The sequence below is a fragment of the Stegodyphus dumicola genome, chromosome 6 (assembly GCF_044657685.1).
Source record: "Stegodyphus dumicola isolate Sdum_Otavi_A_Nest chromosome 6, ASM4465768v1".
In the NCBI taxonomy this organism is placed as follows: Eukaryota; Metazoa; Arthropoda; class Arachnida; order Araneae; family Eresidae; genus Stegodyphus; species Stegodyphus dumicola.
Window position 1 is genome coordinate 88,606,556 of NC_140773.1, and position 24,084 is coordinate 88,630,639.

Genomic DNA, 24,084 nt, shown 5'->3' on the forward strand with positions numbered 1-24,084 from the left:
ACTGATTGGTCCAATATGATTGAGAGGGAAAATAATAAACTGAAATACCACTTCTATAAATGAATGAGAGAATCCTACAACACTTTTTACTGGATTATTGGAAAAAAAAATTGCACTCTATTGCAGAAATAATAAAGCAATTTTAATTATGTTAAAATATCAATAAAATTTGCTCTTCAGCATAGTTGCATCATGTTTAATTTTTTTCAGCTTCTTCCCTTTTTGTGTAGTTTTTCCTAAACCCAACCTGGTAAAAATATGATAATCACTAGATTTTTTTCAAATTAAATTTATTTTGTTTTTATCCTTAATAATTTTCAAAAATAAAATGTCTTAAAGAAAAATTTTAAGCTACCTCTTTAAAAATCTAAATTTAGATTTGAAAAAGAAAAGAAATTTAGATTTAAAAAAAATTTAGATTAAAAAAAAAAAAAATCGGTTAAGATATTATTTGTAAAATTATTTTTGGTTGTTATTTGTGCCTATAATAAACTAAAATGAAATATGGTATAACTAAAATGAAAAATTAAAGAATACGTACATCATTAGAACCACCTATTTTTTTACTTTTAAAATACACTAGATTCCTGATTAATTGTGGTAATGTAGGGCATAACATTTATAGTTAATCCCAAAAACTTGGTTAATTTGACAGCAGTTAAAAAAACATGGAAAAGAGAAATATCCCATATTATAATTAGCAGATCAATTTACCTGTTGTTTAAATTGTTTAATTTCGAAAGTAAGTTCATTTGATTAGATAAATTAAGTCAGCATTCAAAACAGAAAATTTAATGTTTTTGTTTATATTACCTGTATTTTAAAGAAAATTTACCAAAAAAAAAAAAAAAAAAAAAAAGTGATTAATGGCTGTTCACTTAATTGAGTGATTTAGTTTTAGTGAATGATTTAGCAATTAACAGTATAGATTTAGCAATGTTTATATATTCCAGATCACATACAATTAAATTACTAATGTTATGAATAAAAACGATTGCTGGATACTTTTGTATTATTTTCTGTCTCTTCTGTAATCCCATTCATTTTAAATTTTACTTTTTATTTACTTTTTATATTTCCCTTAGAGATTTTGTTTATTCTGATGATTTATTTTAATATTTTTTTCATTATTATACAATACACTTTTTTATATATATAAGGCTCAGTTAACCAGTTTAACTGTAACCCAGTTAATCAACTCCCAGTCAATTGGTAATCTATTGTAATACTTAAAACCATATTTATCTATAAAGTACATATATAATTTATTCTTCTTTGAATAAGTGGAAATCAAGGACAGAACAATGATAATGTTGAAAACGGGAATGAAACCATATATATTTTTTCTGTTTCCTCTTTTACAAAATAGATGTATCATAATTGCAGTAATAGTTCTGAAAATAACGTTTTTCGGTACTATTCGGTTTCAAGGGCCGAAAAAAATTGCAATGAAAATGTACGTGCAAAAGTGCCAAATCTAGCAAACGTGCCCATTTAACAGCGCACCAAATCTAGCGTACGCACTGATTTCAGATTGCGTAAGTTTATATAATTCTATATTTCTCAAGACGCCATTGAAATACTAGTTTAATTTTTAAATACTTTTTTAATTTTAAATCCTTTTTTGATATCCAAATGGATTTAACAATTTGGGAATTGCCCATGACGAAAACTCGGCAATAGAATTTTGGGTAAAGTGCAGAATCACTCACTGCTTGACGCTTTTTTAGGAATTGCACATACTCGGTATCCATGTGCACATCGATTTATTTTCACTTAAAAAAAATCATAGAATTGCACAAAAATGGCACTGCGCACATCCTTGACTTTGTCTATGTACACATCAACCTATTTTCACTTGAAAAGTAAAAAAAAATTTAAAAAAATCCAATTGTTTTTACCCTTGTAAAAAGCGGCAAATAAATAAGTGAGCAATTCTACACTTTACCGAGAATATTTTCACAGAAAAGGCATCATTCATTATAGAAAATTACGTTTGAACAACCAACGAGATGAAATTATGCTTAGCGATAAGTCGGTAGCGAAATAGCGATGCAGGCATCCATTCAGTTATGTTTAGCAATTTTTATATAAATTATAATAGTGATCTGAAATAGTAATTTACTCTTATGCTTCCATTCAGTCATGTTTAGCCTTTTTCATATAAATTATAATAATAAAAAAGTATCATATGAAATTAACCTTACACCTAAATTAAAACATCAATCTTAAATAGTTATTTACTATTTTACTTCCTTTCTTGCCGCAATTATTAGGGTTGCCGCAATTATTTTGGCAGCATTGGCATCAACAACAGTTTGGCTATTTTTTATGGCCCTCGAAACCGAATAGTACCCTTTTTTCTTACAAAACAAACAGTTAGTAATATAGAAAGATAACTAGTGAAAAGGGCTTAATTTTGAAAAAAATTCTCCCCCTCCACTTATAAAATAAAAAAAAAAGCAATAAGTATGCTGATAAGAAAGTATAGTAGGTTTACCATCACTTGCTGGCAATATAAAATGGAGTATATGCAGTTCATCCAAAATTTCACCAAGAAGGAGCCAGCTGCATCCAATATTGTTTTAGATGGTGGAGGTATAATGATCAGTTGCAGTTGGCAAGTTGATGCAGTTTTCTCTACATATAATAAAAGAAAGAGTCTGTCTGTGTGTGTGTGTGTCAGTGTGTCTTTCGTTCGCATTGCACGTAAGCTAATAGACCCACGGCTACGAAATTTGGTACATAGGTGCATCTAGACAAAAGCCAGTGCACCTTGAAGCGTTTTTTTGGAAATTCAAATTTGAATTTTTTTATGTTTTGTGACAAAAGCGCGTCATTTTGAGACATAATGGGCTATAGGAAAGCGAGATTTTACTCTACACACTCCATTTTCACATCGTCATGAAACATAGGCACTTAGCTATTTTACGAACTTAAAATAAATTTTGTGTTTCAATAAATCGATAAAATACGAATTTATTTAACAAAGTGAGTTTAACACCTTTTCAACGGGATTTTTTCTAAAAGTGTTTATGTTTAAAAATGCACAGTTTATTTTTCTTTCATTTTTGGACACGTTAAACTTTCATCCTTGCGACGGTTTTTACAAGAAGAATTTTGGAAAAATGATAATATATTGTATTTTAAAATTTTTTTTTAAAATGAAGCTTTCGAGTATACTTTTCGCATCTCACATCTTTAAAAATGTGATTTTGGCAACAATTTTCCTATCTTATTGTTGTTGATAGATTTTTGATGAAATCACATCACTTTGAATAGTTTCATTCTTTTCGAAATATGGGTTTGGCAACAATTTTTCATCGTATTCCTTATGTCACTGTTTTTAAGAGATTGGCATATTTCATTGTCATTTTTTTACATATATAATACATTTTTATTGAATTTTTTGATAAAGTTGTTCTGCAGAGTAAAATTCTGCGTGGAATTTTTTGTTTTGAGTTTCTTTCATGTTATTTTTTGCTTATTTCACTATTTGTAAGATATTGAAAAGTTTTGCACGATTTTTTTTCTTCAACAGAAAGTTGGTTATATTTTTTATTAGGATAATTAATATTTGTATTAAGAGATATTAGCTTACTTCATTGTAATTTTTTTCTCTTGAAAATATAAGATAAAATATCATTAATTATACTTTGCTTTTCAGATTTTTTTTTAAAAATTCTTTTATGTTATTTATTGCTCATTTCACTGTTTTTAAGATATTGAAAAGTTTTGAGTGATTTTTTTAGCAAACAAAGTCCTTAACCTCCTTTGTATTTATAGAGTTTTTAAGATTTTGCAAAGGAAAGTTGGTTAATTTATTTATTAGGATAATTAATATTTGTATTAAGGGATATTGCTTATTTCATTGTAATTTTGTTATATGTAATAACTTTTTTTTTATGAAGTTGTTCTGCAGAGTAAAATTCTAAGCAGTTTTTAAATTTAACGTTTGGTGTTCCCTTTAGCCATTTTCCCGGTACATTTAAAAGCCAGACGAGGGCTGGCAGCGAAGCTGCTAGTTAATTAATAATTCAATTCCAAATGAATTCAATAGTGAATACCCATTTAAAAAAAAAAAAGAAATTTATGGCATTGAGTCTTGTAAAAGTCAATTTGGCAACACTCAACTTACTGTTGCTTTGTTTTTTATAGTGCCTTTTCTCTTGTTATTTCATCATTATATATATATTTTTTCAATTCATATTTGTAGTTTGTGATGTATAGAAAAACTGTTTTTTAGGCAGGCAAATAATGAAATGAACTAGAATGAATGTTATTTACTAGATTGCATTCATTGATCACTGACACTAATTATCAGCTCTGCATTGCTTGAAAGCATTTCAAAAATATTGATTTATTATATATAAATATGTACCTTTATTAATGTAATGTAATAACAAATAAATTTATAATATTTGTATAATTATGGGAGATTTATCAGTCTTTGAAAATAATAATTACAATCAAAGTACTTTTCAATTCTTAAAATATTTTACAACTTTTTTTTTTTTTTTTTTTTTTTTTTTTTTTTTTTTAACAGCACCACTGAAGAATATGGATATTAAAGCAGCTTTCCAAATGAGCAGTGCTCGAAAACGGAAAGCTTCATCTCCAAAATCGAGTGAAATTGATGCTAAGAATATAAAACTGTGTTGTAAGGAAACTGAAATTGCTGAAAATGATCTTGAAATTAAACCAGAAGTGTTGTTAGAAGCAGTTGAAAGTGCAGAGTGCAAAGAAAACAAAAATTTAAATGTAGCAAAGGATGAAATTTCATCTAATATTAATAAAAGTAAGTCATCCAGTGGCAATTCAACAAACTTACAACATGTAAAAAGATTTGAAAATTTTAGAAACTCTGATAGCTCAGATGATGTTGTCCTAGGTGAAGATAATGCTAAAACAGAAGGTGTTAAATCTCTGGAGGTATTTAATTCAAACAGTATATCCACAAAAGATGAAATGGCAAATGAGGATGATAAAGTTGAAAATAAATTAAAGACTGTTGTAGCTTGCAAACATGAAGTTTCAAGTGCATCTATTTCTGTTGAAGTAAAGAAAGAGACTTCAAATGATGTAAAATCAGAAAAAAGAAAGTTAGCATTGAAAACAAATAATGAAAATCCACAGAATGTTAATAACAGACAAGACGGCCCTGGTGATTATGCAATATGTGATGGTAGTACTAGCACAGATAATGCTGACTCGTCTGAAGTTTTCAATTCAAACAATGTATCCATAGATGAAGAAATTTTAAATCATGAAGATAAAACTGAAAATGAAGTAGAAATTGTGAAAGAATGTGAATCTGCATTAACTCATATTGTTGAAGTGAAAGAAAAGTCTTCAAGTGCCGCAAAAGTAAAAAAGAGAAAAGTGAGTTTGAAATCATTATTGTATATGTTTCATGTATGCTTACAATATTTTATATATATTTCAAGTATGTTATATATTTGAAAGGTAAGTTTAAAATCATTATTCTATTTCGTACATTCTGTCTTTTCATTTTTCCTATAAGTAAAGAAGGAGCAAATTGCTACACAGTTTTACTTTTCTTATAATTCAAATTTAAGCTGAATTAATTGAACTTTTATATTTCTGGGATGAATATTAGGTAGAAATTTCAATTTTTTTTTATAAAGAGGGTATTATAAATTTTAAGATTGCGTACTTAAAAAAATCCCAGAGAAAATGTATGTAAATGTATGTAAAAGATTTTTTTAAAAAATTCTTCAGATATGGAATATTCAGATGTTTTATTTTGTCAAAGATACAGAAGAATCTGAACATAATCATCTGTCTTCAGGATTGAACACTTCTGCACATTTCAGTGACAACAGTTTTGTTTGGCTATGCTGATGTATTATCCTGTTGACCGTGAAAGTTGACAGAGATCCCGCTAAAGCTGCACCAGTTGTACCTGTGGAATTCTGAAAGTACTGATGCCTCTTTAATTAATAATAATCAGTAATCGACCTGCTTCGTTACTGTGCTTTGTAAAAAGGATTTCATCAATTTTTACTATTTTGTTATGCCCTCCAATTGTACCAGAAGCTCTGTTTAGAACACTATGAGTATAAACTTTCCACTAGTAACTGTTCTAGTCTATTACTGTTTTATCTACCATATTCAGCTTACATTATTGTATCCATTAATACAAATTTTCTTGATGGTAAAGTCCTGTAACTAACTGAAAATAATTCATTGCTTGCTGTTGAAGCCACACCTCAAATTTTGTTAATTTTTTTCAAGTGAAAGAAAAGTGTTTTTCTTAAGTGAAAGAAAAAATGCAGCAATAATAATTAATTTATATCTTTGTTTATAAAAAACAAAAAGTATCTGATCGAGAACCAGTCAAGGTTATATCAAAAGAAAATGCAGATGTTGTGCATGTATTGTGACATCACACTTATCTATAATTAGTGCTGAATCGCATTGCTTAGTGGAAATTTCATGGTTGATGGGGGTAGTCTGTATTTTGGGGTACCCTTTGGATTAATGCCTAGTTCCATTTATTACCAAGTCTCCCTCTGAGGATTGACACAGGGAACTCTGTGAAGCTGCTGGCTAGGATCTGTACCTAGGCAGTCTCGGCCATGGGGGGGGGTACAAAATTACGAGCTTGCCGGTTCCAGAACCCCAAAGAAAGATTGTTTCAAATCTTTTAACTGAGAGGGGAGTGGCGAAGCCTACTGCCCTGTGAGGAGAGAGATAAGAACTCTGTATTCCGCCAAGCGGTTGGCTCACCGGAAGGGGTGGTCAGTCTCTCTGAGGAGAGAGTTAAGAACTCTGTACTCTGCTTTGTGTAGTTGGCCCACAGGAATAAGGGTCCGAGCTGGCGTAGTACTGATGACAGCAATTAAACAACCAGTCAGATCTCTAGGCATGTATGTTTCCCGCCGCAGTGAAACCTGGGAATCGGGAAATTGGGACCCTGCACACCCAGGAGCTAGCAGTGGTTCATGAGAAGTTTTCGGTCTGTCACTGGGTTGGGGCCCAAGGGTAGTAGCAAAAGGTGAGCTTTTATCCTCTTGGGGAACAATGACTTGTGACCTATCCCTTGCCTGATATGAGGGTCATTCAGTTGGGACCAGTCCGTGCAGTGTCTAAATGATGGAGCACACTAGGCAAATATTATTATTTTCGACAAATTGTTGTTCCACTTAAGGCAACCTGATTATTTTATGTTGTATGTTTTGGTAACCCTATTATGCCCGTCAATAGCTCAGTAAAACTCATAATTAAATAAATCACTTTACATGAGAACTCAAACATGAACTGTATATTAAAATTTATTAATTACTTAAGCCGCATTGTTAGTTCGCAGCTCTCGGCGTCGTCTCAGAACACACACAAACTTAATACAAGTGGCCGCAAGGTGGCGTTATAAACAAACATCAGCGTCATCATTTTAAAATACAAATATTACATATTTTTCACAGATGACGCCTCTGGCGTCAACATCCAGCCCGGCCTTGAATGTTAAATTAAACAATAAATTTAGAATACAAGTTATAAAATAGAAACACAACACTCCAAGATAATACAATTATACAAACTCAAACTTGATAATTAACTACAAATAAAATTTAAGTAATTGAAATGTTTTCATTAACAAAAGGCAAAGGCACAATTTTTGTCATTGGCCTTTTATAGGTTCCATTTTTATCTTTAAGTGTCACAACTCAACTAATATTATCTTGAGCTAGATGGGTTTTAATAATTCGTGCTATTAAAGGAGAGTAGTTATCCAAATCTTTTACTAAATCATCTTCCATCAATTCTACTTTTCCTTTATACCATTTAGGTCTATTTAAAAGTTTGTTTAAATATTCAGAAGCCCATTTTTTCCAAAAAAATTTGATTTAATTTCTGAACCATTTGCCATCTAGTTATTCGATTTATAGGAATCTCTGAAAATTAGGTTCAGGCAATGCAATTAAAGACGAGCCAATAAGAAAGAGAGCAGGTGTCAATGCCTCTACATCATTTGGATCAATTGATATGGGACAAAGAGGGCGAAATTTAAGTACAGATTCAATTTGAACAATTGGAGTAAAAAATTTTTCATAAGTTAGAATTGTTTTTTCCACCACACGTTTCAAGTGATATTTAAGGGATTTCACACTAACTTCCCATAAACGTCCAAAGTGAGCAGGATTAAAATGCCAATTTATGCCTTCAGTAGCCAAATAACGATTGATTTCTCCCTCACTTTTATCCTCAAATAAAGATTTTAGAATCTCACTTAATTTTCTATGAGCACCCACAAAATTTCTGCCATTATCACTGAAAATATCTGAGGGCTTACCTCGACTGGCAATAAAGCGTTTAAGTGCTGCTATAAATGCTGCACTTGTTAAATTATTTACAATCTCAAAGTGCAAGGCTTTCATAGTAAAACATACAAAAATACATACAAATACCTTTCTTACCTGTTTATTTCTACCTACAATTTTTTTTTTTTTTTACCACAAATGGACTGCAGAAATCAAGTCCTGTTCTAGCAAAAACTCTTGATATGGTCACTCTTGCAGCTGGTAAATCAGCCATCTGTTGCTGCGCAGACCTAGAATTTAACTTTTTACAAATCATACAATTAAATATAATTTTTCTAATTACATTTCTTGCAGAAACAATCCAAAATTTACTCCTTATAGGCGATAGGGTTGTTTCAGCACCTGCATGAAAGTAAAGAACATGAAAATGATTAATCACAATTACAGTAAAATTGTGTTTAGTTGGCAGAATCATAGGATGTTTTCTCATTTCACTTAAGTCACTCTTCTTCAGTCTGCCCTCCACTCTGAGTACTCCATCATGATCTAAAAATGGACACAATTCAATAGTTTATTACTACAGTACAAAGTCTTTAATCCGGACCTCAAAGCTACAAACTTTTCTGCGCATGCGTAGTGTTTACGCATAATACCTTTACGTATGCACATATTACCTTGACGCATGCATGTTTAATGTATAACGGACGCTATAAGCTAGGCTAAAATTATCTAATTATCTATTTCAGTTAATGTTGCAGATTGCGTTGTTCCTTAATCTTCTAATTGGATCCGGCTTATTGTTTTCAGACTGTTAGAGCAATTTTATAAAAAGTAAGCTTGAACTTTCGATTATGTCAAAAAGAGTTTCCGATTCTGGAGGTACCAAAGGATCTACAAAGCGAAAGCATGTTTTGATGTCCATCAAACAAAAAGTGAAATTGTTGCAAAAAAGGGATAAAGGCATGAAGAAAGTGACAGAGAGGTTAGTGAAAATGAAAAAATTTCGATTGACAACTTAGTCGGTATTCTCAGGACAGCAATTACAGGACTTGAACAGTGGAACTTTGTAACTGAACAAGAAATTATGTCTGTTTATAGAAATAAAGAGAAAGTATTAGCACGTAAAATGAAGCAACTTGAACAACTTACATTGAAAGAAATATTTAATAAAATAAACAAATAAATATTAAGTTTTTTTAAAATAAATTTTGATACCTTTTAGATCATAATTGCTCTTTATTTCATAAGTTACGGTTTCATATTTTTAATTTTATAATTTCTGCATGCCATCCTACCAGATTTAAATTGGTGATCTATAATCCGGAAAAACCCCTAATCCGAAATCGTCAAAGTCCTGACGAGTCCGGATTAAAGACTTTGTGCTGTATTAGGAATAGGAGCACCCTTTGCTAAGCACTGGATTTCTGTCACAAATGAAGTCCTTTGAACGTTTTTCACAATACACAATAATGCACTAGAAAGTTCACTGGTTGTCAACGTTCCGCGTGTAGCATGCAATGTATGCCTGGTGTTAGGCAAGAATCTCTTGCACCAAGCCACTACTCTTAGCAATTTGTTGTAAGATGAACAATTATTGATGACATCTAATGGCTCAAAAGTGTTAATAAGTGCACGTATTTCACTTACTGCTGGTGGTTTTAATTCGCGAAGATACAGTTCTTCGAACTCCTCAGGGATATCATCTTGGCACTTAGTCATCACAGATTGAAGAAGAAATGGGGAACCACACCACCACAGTTCACACAGCTGAAGTTTGACCGGATCAGCATCTCTTGATATGAGATCCGCAGGGTTCTGTTTAGATGGGACGTGATGTCACTGTCGCACCTCCGTCATTTCTCGAACCACCGCAACTCAATTAGCAACAAACGTTTTCGTACAACGGGGCTCCTTTTTCAACCAAGCCAAGACTATTGAAGAGTCACTCCAGAAAAATACATTATTCACATTTTCAGAGCAGATATTAGTCAAGTCATTAACTTCCCCAGCAATACAGCTGCACATAACTCTAATCTTGGTATGGTAACTTGCTTTATAGGAGAAACTTTTGATTTACTTGTTACCAGCCTTATCACCACTTCACTATATTGGGAGATGGATTTACAATAAACTTCATTTCCATAAGCTAACTCAGAGATGTCAGAAAATTCGTATAACTCAATAACAATTGCTTCTACGACAAAAATGCATCTGTTAATTTCTAATTTACATATGTGTGGCAGTTCAGAGAAAAACCGTTGCCATTCTTTGGCTTCTTTTTTAGGTAGATCGTCCCAATTGAGCTTCAAAATCCATAGTCTCTGAAGAAATATTTTAGCTTTAGCTATCTCGGGACCCAATAAACCAAGTGGGTCAAAGATTCTCGCTATTGTTGACAAAACTTGCCTTTTAATAATTTCACATTCATTTTCTAGTTTCACTTTAAAACTAAAACAATCTTTATCTGCTTTCCAGGAAACACCAAGGGCTGACACTTCATTTGCATACTGAAATGTGTATTCATCATCAACGTTAACTGCAAGCTCCGGATTATTGCTACACCATTTGTGCAGTCATAGTTGCACTTTTTAAAATCTAAATTAATTCATGTTGTAGTTTTTTTGCCAAACTCAATGAACTGGACCCTGTTAGCACATCATCCATGTAAAAATCACTCTGTAGAACTGCAGCTGCTAATGGAAAATTTGTAAACTCATAGCAAGCTGACGTAATGTTCTCATGGCTAAAAATGTGCACTTACTGTGCCATAGGTGACCGTGTTCAAATCAAAAGTTTTAACTGGACCGTTGACTGACTCTTTCCACAAAATTCTCTGTAGCTGCCGTTGAGTAGGATGAACCGATATCATTCGGTACATCTTTCTGCTATCCGCTGTAAAAGCATAAATATGTTTTCGGAAACGTACCATAATTGAAAACAAGTCCTCTTGAATTACACCACCATTATACTGAATTGAATTCAGCGAATTACCTTTTGACGTTGCAGTCGAAGCATTGAACACTGCTCTCAAAGGTGTTGAACTTTTCTCAGGGTAATAAATACCAAGGTGTGGAATATAATATTTCCCCTTTTGCTCATCTTCATCTTTCACTTCAGTCATGTGACCTAGTTCACTATATTCATGTAGAAAATCAAAGTACAATAATAAGTAATTTTTATCCTCACTTAAATGAGTCCACAAGGAGTTCAACCTCTTAAGTGTGATTTGTTTCAAATTCTCTAAACACATTGGATCTTCCTTAAACAGTATCTTGACTACATATTTTCCGGTTTCAGTCCTAGAATAGTTTTTGAGAAAATGCTGTTCACAAATTTCTCCTTCTTTACTTTTAGAAATCTCAGACTCTCTCTCTACGTTTTCGACTTTCCCAAACTCTCTTACTGCTCTTTCTAACTCTAAATTATCTGTAATAAGCCCACAATGTAGTTTACTTTCCCCTTTAGCAGGAAGAGTCCCATTTACAACATAGCCGAAAACACTATTTTTTAATCTTAAATTTTTATCCTGAAGGGAAATTTGACCTGGTTTTAAAAGCTGATGTTATCTAAAGATGAAACATTAATTTCAAGAGGCCTAGAAGGCGTATATTCTGTTATTTTAGGAACCACCAAAAAATTTAAACTTGAATCGAAACTCTTTCTCCATTTAAAATAGTTGCACTAACTAGATTTTGTATTCAAAGGCAAATTGTTTATTTCTGAAACAGAAATGTTAGTCTTTTGTCTCTTTAATTGAGGCAAATTTGCTAACCTTTTGCTCATAAAATTTGAATTAGCACCGACATCTAACAAACCTCTAACTTTAAAAAAGTTACCCAATGCATCTTTAATTAAACAAACTAAAGTGCTGAGTAGGACAGCTTTTAATTCATTCGCGAGATTGCACGTTGTTGAGAATAAATTTTGATCAGTACTCGTTTTAGCTTGCAGAGGTTCAAATGAGGGAGCCAAAGCTTGCAAATTCGAAGGAATATTTTTATTTTCATGACTCACCACCTGCGAAATCACCTCTTTGTTTATTTTTTGTTTGTGAGGGAAATGAAGAGTCACGTGATGTTTCTTTTTACAAATACTGCAAAGGAATGTATTGCTGCAATTAATCACCTTATGATTTCCTAAACAGTTGAAACATAAATGTTTCGATTTCACTAGCTCAACTCTATCGCTAACTGTCATGTTTTCATAAACAGGGCATTTGTACAAAGGATGAATTTCATTGCATGATAAAATACATTTCGAATTTTTTACATCAGTTAGAAAAACTTTGACATATTTTTAGGATAACTGTTTTTATTACTCAACACAGAATTATCCACTACAGGTTTTCCGTTTGATGTATAATATAAATCTATCTACTTCGCTAGTGCTACAGATTTAAACCAAGAATTTCCTTTCCTTACATTTATAAAACACATAACCTCTTTATCAAGTGTTTGACATAATTTATCAGAAACCATTAATTGTTTTAATGTTTCAAAGTCATTTCTCAGTTTCAAATAATAATCCCAACTCGTAGTAACATCTAGACTCGTAACATCTAGATACGAACTGCAAATAAGTTTCATTTGTCATTCGTTGTGTCTTCATAAAATTTTCTAAACAAATTTTAAGGGGATGGTTCAAATTCTCTTAACACTATTTCTTTAACCTTTGAATAATCTCCTAATTCATCATCTTTAATGTATGTAATAACATTTGTGGCTTTTCCTCCCAACAAATTTAGAAGAATTTCTGTTTTAAATTTCTCTGGAACACATTTGAAATGAACGCCCTTTCTAACGATGAAAAGGAAAAAACCCCAACCTTCCGGTCTAATTGGAATTATAGTTGTTAATGTGCGTATACTTTTAATAAGAGAGTCAAGAGATTCTACATTTTCCCTTTTGTCATATTCTATGAGGTTTTCACTCTTTAATTCTGCTCGCAACTTTGCGAGTTCTAGTTCCGATTTCGCTCATTTTCAGTTTTTCAAGTTCGAGCAATCTGCTCTTGTCACTTTTCCTTTCGTCGATGATAGTATTATTAGCTATACCTTCAACTAATACAGGATCCTTCTTATAGCTTTCACTGTTTTTAATTATATCAGTTAAATCTGATATAGTTTTTGCTTCTGAAATGTCTCAGTTCAGCTCTACAGCAATAAGCTGATAATCTTCTTTTTTTTGCACTTTTAAACATTTTGAATCTACTTTTTCAATTATACAGTTATTACAATTAAGGCCACGTACCTTTTATTTAAGAGTAATCTGCAAGTTTTCCTTCCACGACACTTGTTTTCCGACTTTGACACACATTCAAACTCCGGCTGGGTAAGGACCAACAATGGGCCCGTGCTCAGGAAAACTCATAATTAAATAAATCACTTTACACAAGAACTCAAAAATGGACTGTTTATTTATTTATAGACTAAAATTTATCAATTACTCAAAAAGCCGCATAGTCAGTTCACAGCTATCGGCAGCATCTCAGAACACACTCAAACTCAATACAAGTGGCCACGAGGGGGCGTTATAAACAACAAACATCAGTGTCATCGTTTTAGAACACAAATATTACATATTTTTCACAGATGGTGCCTCTGGTGTCAACACCTATCATGACATGATTAGTTGTAATGCGTGATCATGCTGAATTTGATTGCTGAATATTTGTCAGGGCTTAGTTCTGCGTTGGATGTCGATTAGGAAGTACGTTGCTTATTTTGTGGAAGGTATGTGGGGTGTAATAGAAAGGGATTTTGAAAGAAATGCCACTGACAGTCAGGCTCTAGAGAGGATAATTTTAATTCTTACTTTTGTGAATTTATGTAGCGACGGCAGTATACAGATTCTAGTTCAGATAATTTTAAACAGTTCTTGGCTGCTGTTAAGAAATTGCCACACGTCGAAGACGTAGAAATTTCTAAATAAGGTAAGTCGATATTTCCTTTTTGTAATGTGCAGATTAGATAACATGTATTTATATTTTTATGTCATTTCCTTGTTTTATTTTGATTTAAAATGCAGTTTATTGAGAATATAATTTTTTAATGTTTTAATTATGTTTTGGGCGTCATTTTTTTTTTTTTTTTTGTAGGGCATTGCATGTAAACAGGAATGGCGCCAAAAAATCACCAATTTTCGCCAAGGGGGACCCTGAAATATATTTTTCCCTTGATGGGATAATACATAAGTACCAGTTCGGCTTCTTTCCTTGCAATAACTTTATCATTGTACAACCACATTTTCCATGCTACTATTTTTTTTAACTGCAGTGGATTTCACAACTTGAGATTTGATAAGAGATCGATAAGCAGCTGTCATGGTTTTTTAATAAAGGTTTCTAAAAAGAGAATAATGTTCTTCATGAAGATAGACTATCTCATGAAATTAAAATATGACTTAAACCTGGAATGCCTATGCTGCCTTTATTTCTGATGTCAAAAAAGTATTCAAATGCAAACATAGTTAGTCATGCATTTCTTTTGTTACTTTTGTACGATTCATTTACTAATGATGTCAGTATTTGATGTTTATTTTTTGTGAATTAAAGCTTGCCTTAAATGACTCCAATCAACACAGAGGTTGATGAGTTATTAAAGGGATATGCACCAGTTTGTCTAATCTTGTCCCGGCTTAGACCCATGTATGGGCTGTGAAAGAGTTGCATGGTTGGTTTTCATGATTTTCCCATTTATAACATGAATACTAGCCAGTGTCTTTAAAAAGCTCTCCATAGAGACATCCCTTCCCTTATACAGATAACCCTCATGTGCATTGTTGTATTCAAATAACCTAGCCTTCGTATGTCATCTTAACATTGAAACTAATGGATATTACAGAATTTTAGAAACTGATGAAAACATTAAAGGTTTTTATTGTAAAGGTGGAGAATTGTCATGTAATATCTAGCCAAAGGTGTGGGCAAAGACTAAGCCAAAAAGTAACAATATTGTATTGAAAATGTTTAGTATGACTTTAATGAAAGAACATCAAATATATTAAACTCTCATTTCCTAAGTTGTCAAATGAAGTGTATTCTTTCTTTTGCTTGTACTTAGCATGGGTATTCCAGTCTTCTGCTTCTTCTTCTTCTTCTTTTTTTTTTTTTTTGTTTTGATTTTACATAAAAATAAATTAACAATGAAAAGACATGTCATATAAAAAGGGAGGAAAAATCACTATAACAACTGTAGCCATTAACTCTAGACCATGCTGATATATGGACTGAAAATGTTATTTAAGTGAGCCATGCATTTTTAACCTCATGCAAGCATTCTGATGCTTTAAGTTATGGTAAAATACTTTTTTCGTAACATATGATTATCTCATAAATAAGCATCAAAACCCACCGTTGTTTTCCTGAAAAAATATATCCTGGTAGATGAATTACTAATCCTGGTAGATATTGGGGGAATCGACATTTATAAAAAAGTACTGAATTATGCATTTCGATATTTTTTAGAAATGTTAATTTATCTAATATTAACTATAAGTATTTTAAAAAGATATCTGAAAATTGAGATAGACTTGAAGAGAGAAATTGCACCAAATAGAACTAAAATTCTTGGAGCACTGGGAATATTTAAGGGCTACATTAGTAACGTATGAATGGAAAAGTTAGAAAGTATAAACATAATTAATATTTCTAATTAATTGATCTATGTAATTTTTTTTAATAATGTAAATTTGATTCTTAGAGAATGACACCTGAAGAAGCAAAGAAAAAAGCAGAAGAGAGAGAGCGAAAGCGAATTGAACAAGTGAGTGAGCATAATTAAAATGCACTGATGCAACTATATGATAATTTTCTACACTGTAAAAAATTTTCTCAGTATGGTATATTTTTAATTAGAAGATTTATGTTAAAAGAATGAAAAAGAACATTTATTTATTTATTTTAGTCCAAAGGAGATTTCTCCCTGAAGGACTATTGTTTTCGTTTTGCGTTGAAAAATTTAAAAGTCTGTATCACTTTTCAAATCGTTGCCACCAAATACTATCACTTAGGGTTCGTACGGTCCTTAAGAGTCCTTAAAAGTCCTTAGATTTTTTTGGAATCGATTTTTGGTCCTTAAAAGTTCTTAACTTTGGCCAAACTCAGCAGAAGGTCCTTAATTTTAATCATCTGAAATTTCTGTCTGTTTTTACGACTGCCATTTTGAATGTGAATTAATATTTTGGAGGAATATTTTTGGCAATTCACTGACATATATAGTTATCTTTTCAATGGGTTCGTGGGTTATAATTTGTTTCTAAAATAAATGATGAGATACTCAAGTTTCTAAGCAAGAATTGAAACATAAGGATTTTGAAATTCATTTTATCTATTTATTTTATTTGAAATTCATCTAAGAGCTCTTAAACAACTTTTTGCTTTTGGGAATGTGAATTCTTTTATTAAACAGTTCTAAATTTGGTGACGTATCAACATTTTGGCGATTTTAAGATCTATAGAATAGAAAATTTTTAATTCCAACATCTGAGAATTTTTCAACGATTTCTTTAAAACATTGTAACATTGATAAATTTCATTAAAATAATGGTAATATATTGAAATTATATTTAAAAAATAATATTAAAATAAAACATTTTTATTTTTCGCTGTCATATTATAAAGTGTCATTTTAGCAATTTATTATACACAATTTTGAATTTGAAAAATAAAGAAGGTATTATGCTCTAAAGCACAATTTATGAAATAGTTCTTAGCAAAAGCAAAATTAGCTATGTAGTTAATTAAAAATGTCTTTTTTTAAAAATTTTTTCATAGTAAGAGTTTTTCCCATGTAAATATCTCAGAATATTCAAAATTCCCAGAATAAGCTTCAGTTTTCTCAAAAATGTTAATTTTACCCTCTTTTTTTTTTTTTTTTTTTTTTTTTTTTTTTTCAAAAATATTTCTGGCTTTTTGTTATTACAGAATTGATAGGGATACTTTTTCTTTAGGATTTTAGACATTGCAGCTTGGAAGGTTTAGAGGTATTTGAAGGCAAGATCTATAGACCCACGGTTCTAGGAAATTCGAGAAATATGTGACAAAATAAAAAATGTCTCCATGGTATCAACACGTAATGGATGTATTTTACAGAAAGTTTGCAATGAATTTCTTACTTTTTGGAGAACGTCTGGAAGAACAATGTAAACATAATATTTGAATGTTTTGCTTCTGATACTAGCAAGAGCATTGGCTTGTATATTGAGACAAATCTCTAATTGTTAGGAAAAATGCTTAAAGAGAATGAAATCGATATAAATTAGCCAAAATGTTTGGGAAGGCTTCAAATTAAAACGACAGATAAATATTTTGTTGTTATGTTTTGTAGCTTTTAATGTGTAATTATCCTAATATCATTTAAGAATCAATGTCATAAATTACGTGTATTTTAAACTGAAATTTTATTAGATTTTGATTTTAATAGGGCTTTTTTTAACGAATATTGTTAAAAAATAAAATTTAATAGTTAATGGTCATGTAAATCCATAATGGCTAAGGTTTTCAAACTACCTAATTTAATTATTTATAACTAACTGCTTACCCTTAAAAATTATCTCTACATATCAAAGTGCATAATTGCCTTTCATTAATACTCACTGTGGTCACAAGATAAAATACAAAAATGTAAAATTTCAAGTAAAACATATTCTTTGCTTCTAGAGTGAGGCTTAAAATAATACAAAACAACTTATCACCTCTGGTGCTTTAATGTCTTATTGGAACCTTTAAAGTATATTAATGGGGTTACAACCCCTGGAACTCTACACAGACCTACAACACTAACTGCATCAAACAGAACCTGACTAACTTTCAACACTTACCAACCGTGCCTAGATCAGGCCTTTCAGGTTTGTTCTAATCAACAGGTCTCTCTCTAGGCAAGCAGCAGCAGTGACAGCATTCAGTCTTTTGTTGTGAATCATGCTGATTATGATCTTACTTCTCATTTTAACCTATGCCATTTGACATAAAATCTTCCTGCTATTTACCTCTAGACTGACCAAGTATGTGACAAAATGAGACATAAAAAAAGTCAACATAAACAGGGTTCGTAGCGGTCCTTACAAGTGCTTATAAGTCCTTATATTTGAAAATAAAATATAAAGGCCCTTATAGGTGCTTACTTTTTCTTTAAAGCCCTTATTTATTTTTTGCTTTTAGTGCTTTTTTTTAATCCTTTTTTTTTTTTTAATGAACGCGCATTTTTTCCCGGTACCAAAGCCGAAACTAAATAAACAACTTTCTTCCTTATTATATGCAACGTCAGATGGTGAATCATACTCCCGGAAATTGCTTTCCCCTCCTTTCTCTGCATTAACGTAACCTATGGTGCTCGCGAGAGTACAGACAGGTGCACGTCGTGCTATTGGTTAAAGGATTGCGAAAACGGTAGACAGTTCCAGTACATTCGGTATTCTTTTCCTCCCACCCAAATATTACACACGTTTGAATTTCTATTAAGAATTTAAGGCTCTAGTGTAGAATTGGGTGCCCCTTCGATTAGTGACACATTTTTTAAAAATTTTGGCGATGAAACCTCATTTCTGGTTCCCATGATAGTTTTAATATTTAGCTTCTTGATTTTTTTAAAATGAAAATAGATTGATGTGTACATGGACAAATTTAAAACAGTGCACAATGCCTAGTTTGTGCAATTCTGAGATGTTTTTTTTAAGTGAAAAAAGATCGATGTGTACATGGACACAGAGTTTGTACGTGGACACAGAGTTTGTGCAATTTCGCGTCTCCTGATTTCAGAAATGTGCCTCTTTTTTACTTAAATTACTTTGCTTGAAATATATGTTAAGGGAAAACTGTTATGCAATGAAAATTTAGAAAATGTTCAGAATTTTGATTTAAGTTAAATTATTTAAATATTAATATGAGTGGAAAAATAAATTGTATTTATTAATAGGTGCCAAACGAATACAATTAATATGGCTTATTATTATTTATTTTCTATATTTTGAACTGAAATTTCATTATTAAATCTTGTAACATAGTTTAGTTCTGCATAGTTTTTTTTTTTCCTGTCATTGTAAACTAATTCTGTAAATTGAACTGTCATTTAAAATTGGAAAAAAAAAAAAAAAAAAAAGTGGTACTATTCTGTTTTGAGGGCCGTAAAAAAATTACAGCGAAAATTTATGCACAAAAGCACCAAACCTAGCAAACGCGCCCATTTAACAGCGCGCCAAATCTAGCGTACGTGCTGATTTCAGATTGCGTAAGTTTATATAGTTCTATATTTCTATATTTCTTAAGACGCCATTGAAATACTAATATTAATTTTTAAATCTTTTTATATATATATAATATATATATATATATATCCTATAGATTTAACAATTTGGGAATTGCCCATGACGAAAAGTCGGCATAGAATTTGGGGTAAAGTGCAGAATCATCCACTGCTTGACGCGTTTTTAAGAACTACACATACTCAATATCCATGTGCACATCGACCTATTTTCACTAAAAAAAAAAAATATCCTAAAATTGCACAAAAATGGCAGTGCACACCCTTGACTTTATCTGTGTACACATTGATCTATTTTCAATTTAAAAGTAAAAGAAAATTGACAAAAATCCAATTGTTTTTACCCTTGTAAAAAGCGGCGAACAAATAAGTGAGCTATTCTGCACTTTACCGAGAATATTTTCAAAGAAAAGACATCATTCATTATAGAAAATTATGTTTGAACAACCAACGAGATGAAATTATGCTTTAACGATAAGTCGGTAGCGAAATAGCGATGCAGGCATCCATTCAGCTATGTTTAGCAATTTTTATATAAATTATAATAATAAAAAAGTATTATATGAAATTAACCTTTCATCTAGATTAAAACATCAATCTTAGTTATTTACTATTATACTTCCTTTCTTGCCGCAATTATTTTTGGCAGCATTGGCATCAACAATAGTTTGGCGATTTTTTACGGCCCTCGAAACCGAATAGTACCAAAAAAGTTAATTGTTTTCCATGGTTGAGGTAATGCATTCTCTTAATAAATATTACATTGCTCGTATTTTAAATTACAAGTCTAATTTTCATTTAAGGTAATGCAGTTGTGTATAACGTAATTAGACAGGTGCTTATTTTTTCCTTAAAATGTGCTTGAAAAGTGCTTATAGGTGCTTATTTTTTTAACTAAAATGTGGCTACGAACCCTGATAAAGCTGTTAGTAAAGCATAAATGTCACTTATCTTCTTTCAAATATATCCAACTATTACAAGTGTAAAATATTTAATGCTACTTGATAAATTGATTATTTTATTCTCAAACTTATTAATAATTATGTTAATTAATTCATGTTTAGTAATAATGCATACTGCTTAGGAATCTATTTTATTTTTAGGATGGTATTACAAAAGTGAAATTCAGGCATAGATAATATTTTTAATTGAATTTATTCAGTTCCCATTTGCTCATAGGTCCTTAATTTTTTTCATTAATTGTCCTTAAAAGTACAGTAGAAGTCCAGAAGTCCACAAAGCTTGGGACCAGAGGTTATGTGGATTTTAGGATTTTGCGGATTTCAGGACAGAAAAGATAAATCATAATATTCAGACTCAAAGTGCAAAATAAATAAGGCATATTAGACACATTTAATTAAATTATTAATACATTATTGCAATAATTTGTTATATGCGTTAAATTATTATTATATATATAAATTGATTATATTATTGTATTATATGTACACAGCATCCAGATTTCTCGATTTTGCCTCATGCAAAGATTTTCGGCTTCGGATTCCGGTGTTAGAATCACTGTTGCTGTAAAATTTCAACAGCTTTTCTTTATTTTTCCATATATTGTACACAATTGTGCCACAATTCCTTACCATTCTGCTATAAACCGAGGAGTGGAACCTGCCTCCATCTTTTGCAGAATTTCCTCTTTTTGCATTACCGTCAATGCAACGTGTTTACGTTTTTCAACATTGCAAGCAGTGAAATGAGTGCGTTTCTTATCTGTCATTGTATTAAAAAGGGCTGAAATTTAAAATATTCTTAATTTATCCACAAAATATCCGGATAAAAAAAAGGCAGCACTAAATAGTCTCGTGAAATAACAAAGCTCAGAAAATACAACAACGGGAATCGTGAACTTGAAAGAAGAGTTGAGTGAATCGTCTGTTTTTTAACCTCGATGCATATTAGACGTGGAAAAAACTTTTTATCATGATGTCAACAATTTGGTATTTCCATTATGACTCATTATTATTCGGTAATTATGACGTCATTATTCGGTGAGTATTTTTTCTTCGATATTTCGTACTCAATGTTGTGGTTACCGGAACCTATAAACTGAATGTTTATATTTTGAGAGGCAGCGTGAATTTCAGGAGTTGGTGGATTTCAGGTCGGCGGAATTCTGGTATTTGACTGTATTTAATTTCCGTGTGCAGAAATGTGTACGAACCCTGTCACCTTGTGTTATATTTAAAGAAATTAAATAATGAAGAATATGCATAAATGTATTTATGTTTCTTGCATTGTGATAAAACATTTATCACAATCCAATTTTGAATCCTAGAGCCATCCAATTTTGAATGACGTAATCCTATGGCGAATATGGGCATGTGAAAGCCCAAATATAAATTTGGAATTTGTTTTATTATTGATTTCATATTTTGTAAAACTTTAACGAATTTTTGATTAACAAACTCAATGACTTAAAAGTGAGCAATGGCAACACCCTACCCGGGGGGGGGGACCTTTTTATCTCCAGCACGCTGAACTGTGTATCGGAAATTCTAAAGATATGCTCATTTAAAAATTATTTTGCGACATTGTTGTTGAACTGAATTTTATGGTTTAAGTGCAAAGAACATGATATTTAATAAATGAAGGTAACACACAAAGCATAAAAAAAAAGCCCCTTTGGATGTAATTTAAAATCTCAAACCTTTCAGAATTTAATTTTGTTTTATGATATAAGCTATTATTGCTATGTAAATAATAATGAAAAATTCTCTTAAGTGATAATGCCAAATTTGTATGTAAAGAAGTAACAACATTGTTGAAAGGAGATGATGATGGCATGTGATGGCAGGTAGATTAGCAAAGTGAAATGAAGTCAAGTGTGTTTAATGCATGGACTGAAAGCAGTAATTGCAATGAAAAGTGCGGATGTATGCTTATTTTCATATACCATATATTCTGGCATATAGTGCACACCAGTACATAATGCTTACTTATGATATCAAACTATACTTTTTAATTTTTAAGAATATTCACTATATAACGCGCATTGTTTTCTTTACTAAGAAACCTTAAAGATACATGTGTGATGCTCTTATCTTTTGAAGTCATTCATTTGAAAATTTGTTCCTGGCTTTCAGGCAATGGTATAGAATTGGCAGGAGTCAGATGTTTCTTTCTGTAGTCATTTGAAGCTTTTATTTTAAAGTGAACATCAAAGGCTTTAGTAAATCTCATTTGCTTTAGCTGAAATACAGTTGATCTAAAATTTCGTTTAGTAGTAAATATGGCTCCTGCCAAACGAACTCGTCGGGACTTCGGCGATTCCAGATTAGGGTTTTTTCCGGATTATAGATCATCAATTTAAATCTGGTAAGATGGCATGCAGAAATTATACAATTAAAAATATGAAACCGTAATTTATGAAATAAAGAGCAATTATGATCTAAAGGGTATCAAAATTTACCAAAAGAAAAGGCTTAATATTTATTTGTTTACTTTATTAAACATTTCTTTAAACGCGCACTTGCGTAAAGCATACAGTACGCATAGTCAAAATTATAAAATTGCTACCAGAAAACTATTTGATGTGTGATTCAGAAGTCAAACAACAAAAATCAGCGTTAATTCACAAAATTTTCACAGTCTGTGAAAATTTTGTGAATTAACGCTGATTTTTGTTGTTTGACTTCTGAATCAGTATTTATTCGGCGTGTTATTGTGTCTTATTTATTTGATGTGTATTCGTGATATTTATAATGACATGGAAATTGATTTAAATCTTATGGGAGTACATAGAGATGAAACACTACATTTAGTAAGGAATTATAAGCCAAATAAAATAAAAACATCTGCATGTTTGTACATGTTTGTGTGCAGTATTACTAAGTAAAGTATGTAATAATAAATCCGTGTGTACATGGGGTGGACACTTGAAGTGCACATTTTAAATAAAATTAATTATAAGTGTTTGACAGTTTGCTGAACCATGGCCCAGCATTTAAGTAGCTAAAATGTTGCATTAATCTGCTGTTATTTGATTTAATGCTCACTGCAATAACTATTTTTGCTGAGAAAGTATTGTATTAATAATTTCTGTATATATGAAGTATGGAAAGTAAGTAATAATATGAACTATATTTTTACGTTTAATGGAATTTGGATCAGATTTTTGTTGGAAAAAAGTCTTGCATCTGCGAAATATAGGAATGTGAATTAATTTCTGTTAATCTCTTTTCTTACTTTTAGCAAATGAAAAGGGAAGAATTAGAAGCAAAACGAAGAGAAAGACAGTTGGAGAAAGAAAAGAAATTAAAAGAACGCGAAATGCGTAAGCAATTAGAAGAGCAAGAGAGAAAGGAGCGAGAAAGGTTAAAACAAGAAAAAAAAGAACAGGAGGAGAAAGAAAAGCTTCAGAAATTGAAAGAGAAAGAAGAAAAAAATAAAATGCGACAGATGATGCTTGAGTATGTATTGGAAAATTTGTCTCTTTGTAATAAAAGAATACTTACTAGTAGAAAATTCCAAATTCATTTTTTGATTAGCCAAATGAACCAGCATATTGATTGTTTTCTGCTTAAAATTTTA

General features: G+C 31.2%; 1 protein-coding gene across 2 annotated transcripts in view; it reads left to right on the top strand.

Moving 5' to 3' along the window:
- Positions 1–24,084, top strand: part of LOC118189822 (uncharacterized) — a 96,309-nt gene that overhangs the window by 12,896 nt on the left and 59,329 nt on the right. For both annotated transcript variants that reach the window (XM_085818650.1, XM_085818651.1), the window contains exons 3-5: positions 4,547–5,382; positions 15,985–16,047; positions 23,746–23,963. In XM_085818650.1, coding sequence (XP_085674776.1) covers positions 4,547–5,382; positions 15,985–16,047; positions 23,746–23,963 — 1,117 coding nt within the window. The remainder of the gene's footprint in view (positions 1–4,546; positions 5,383–15,984; positions 16,048–23,745; positions 23,964–24,084) is intronic.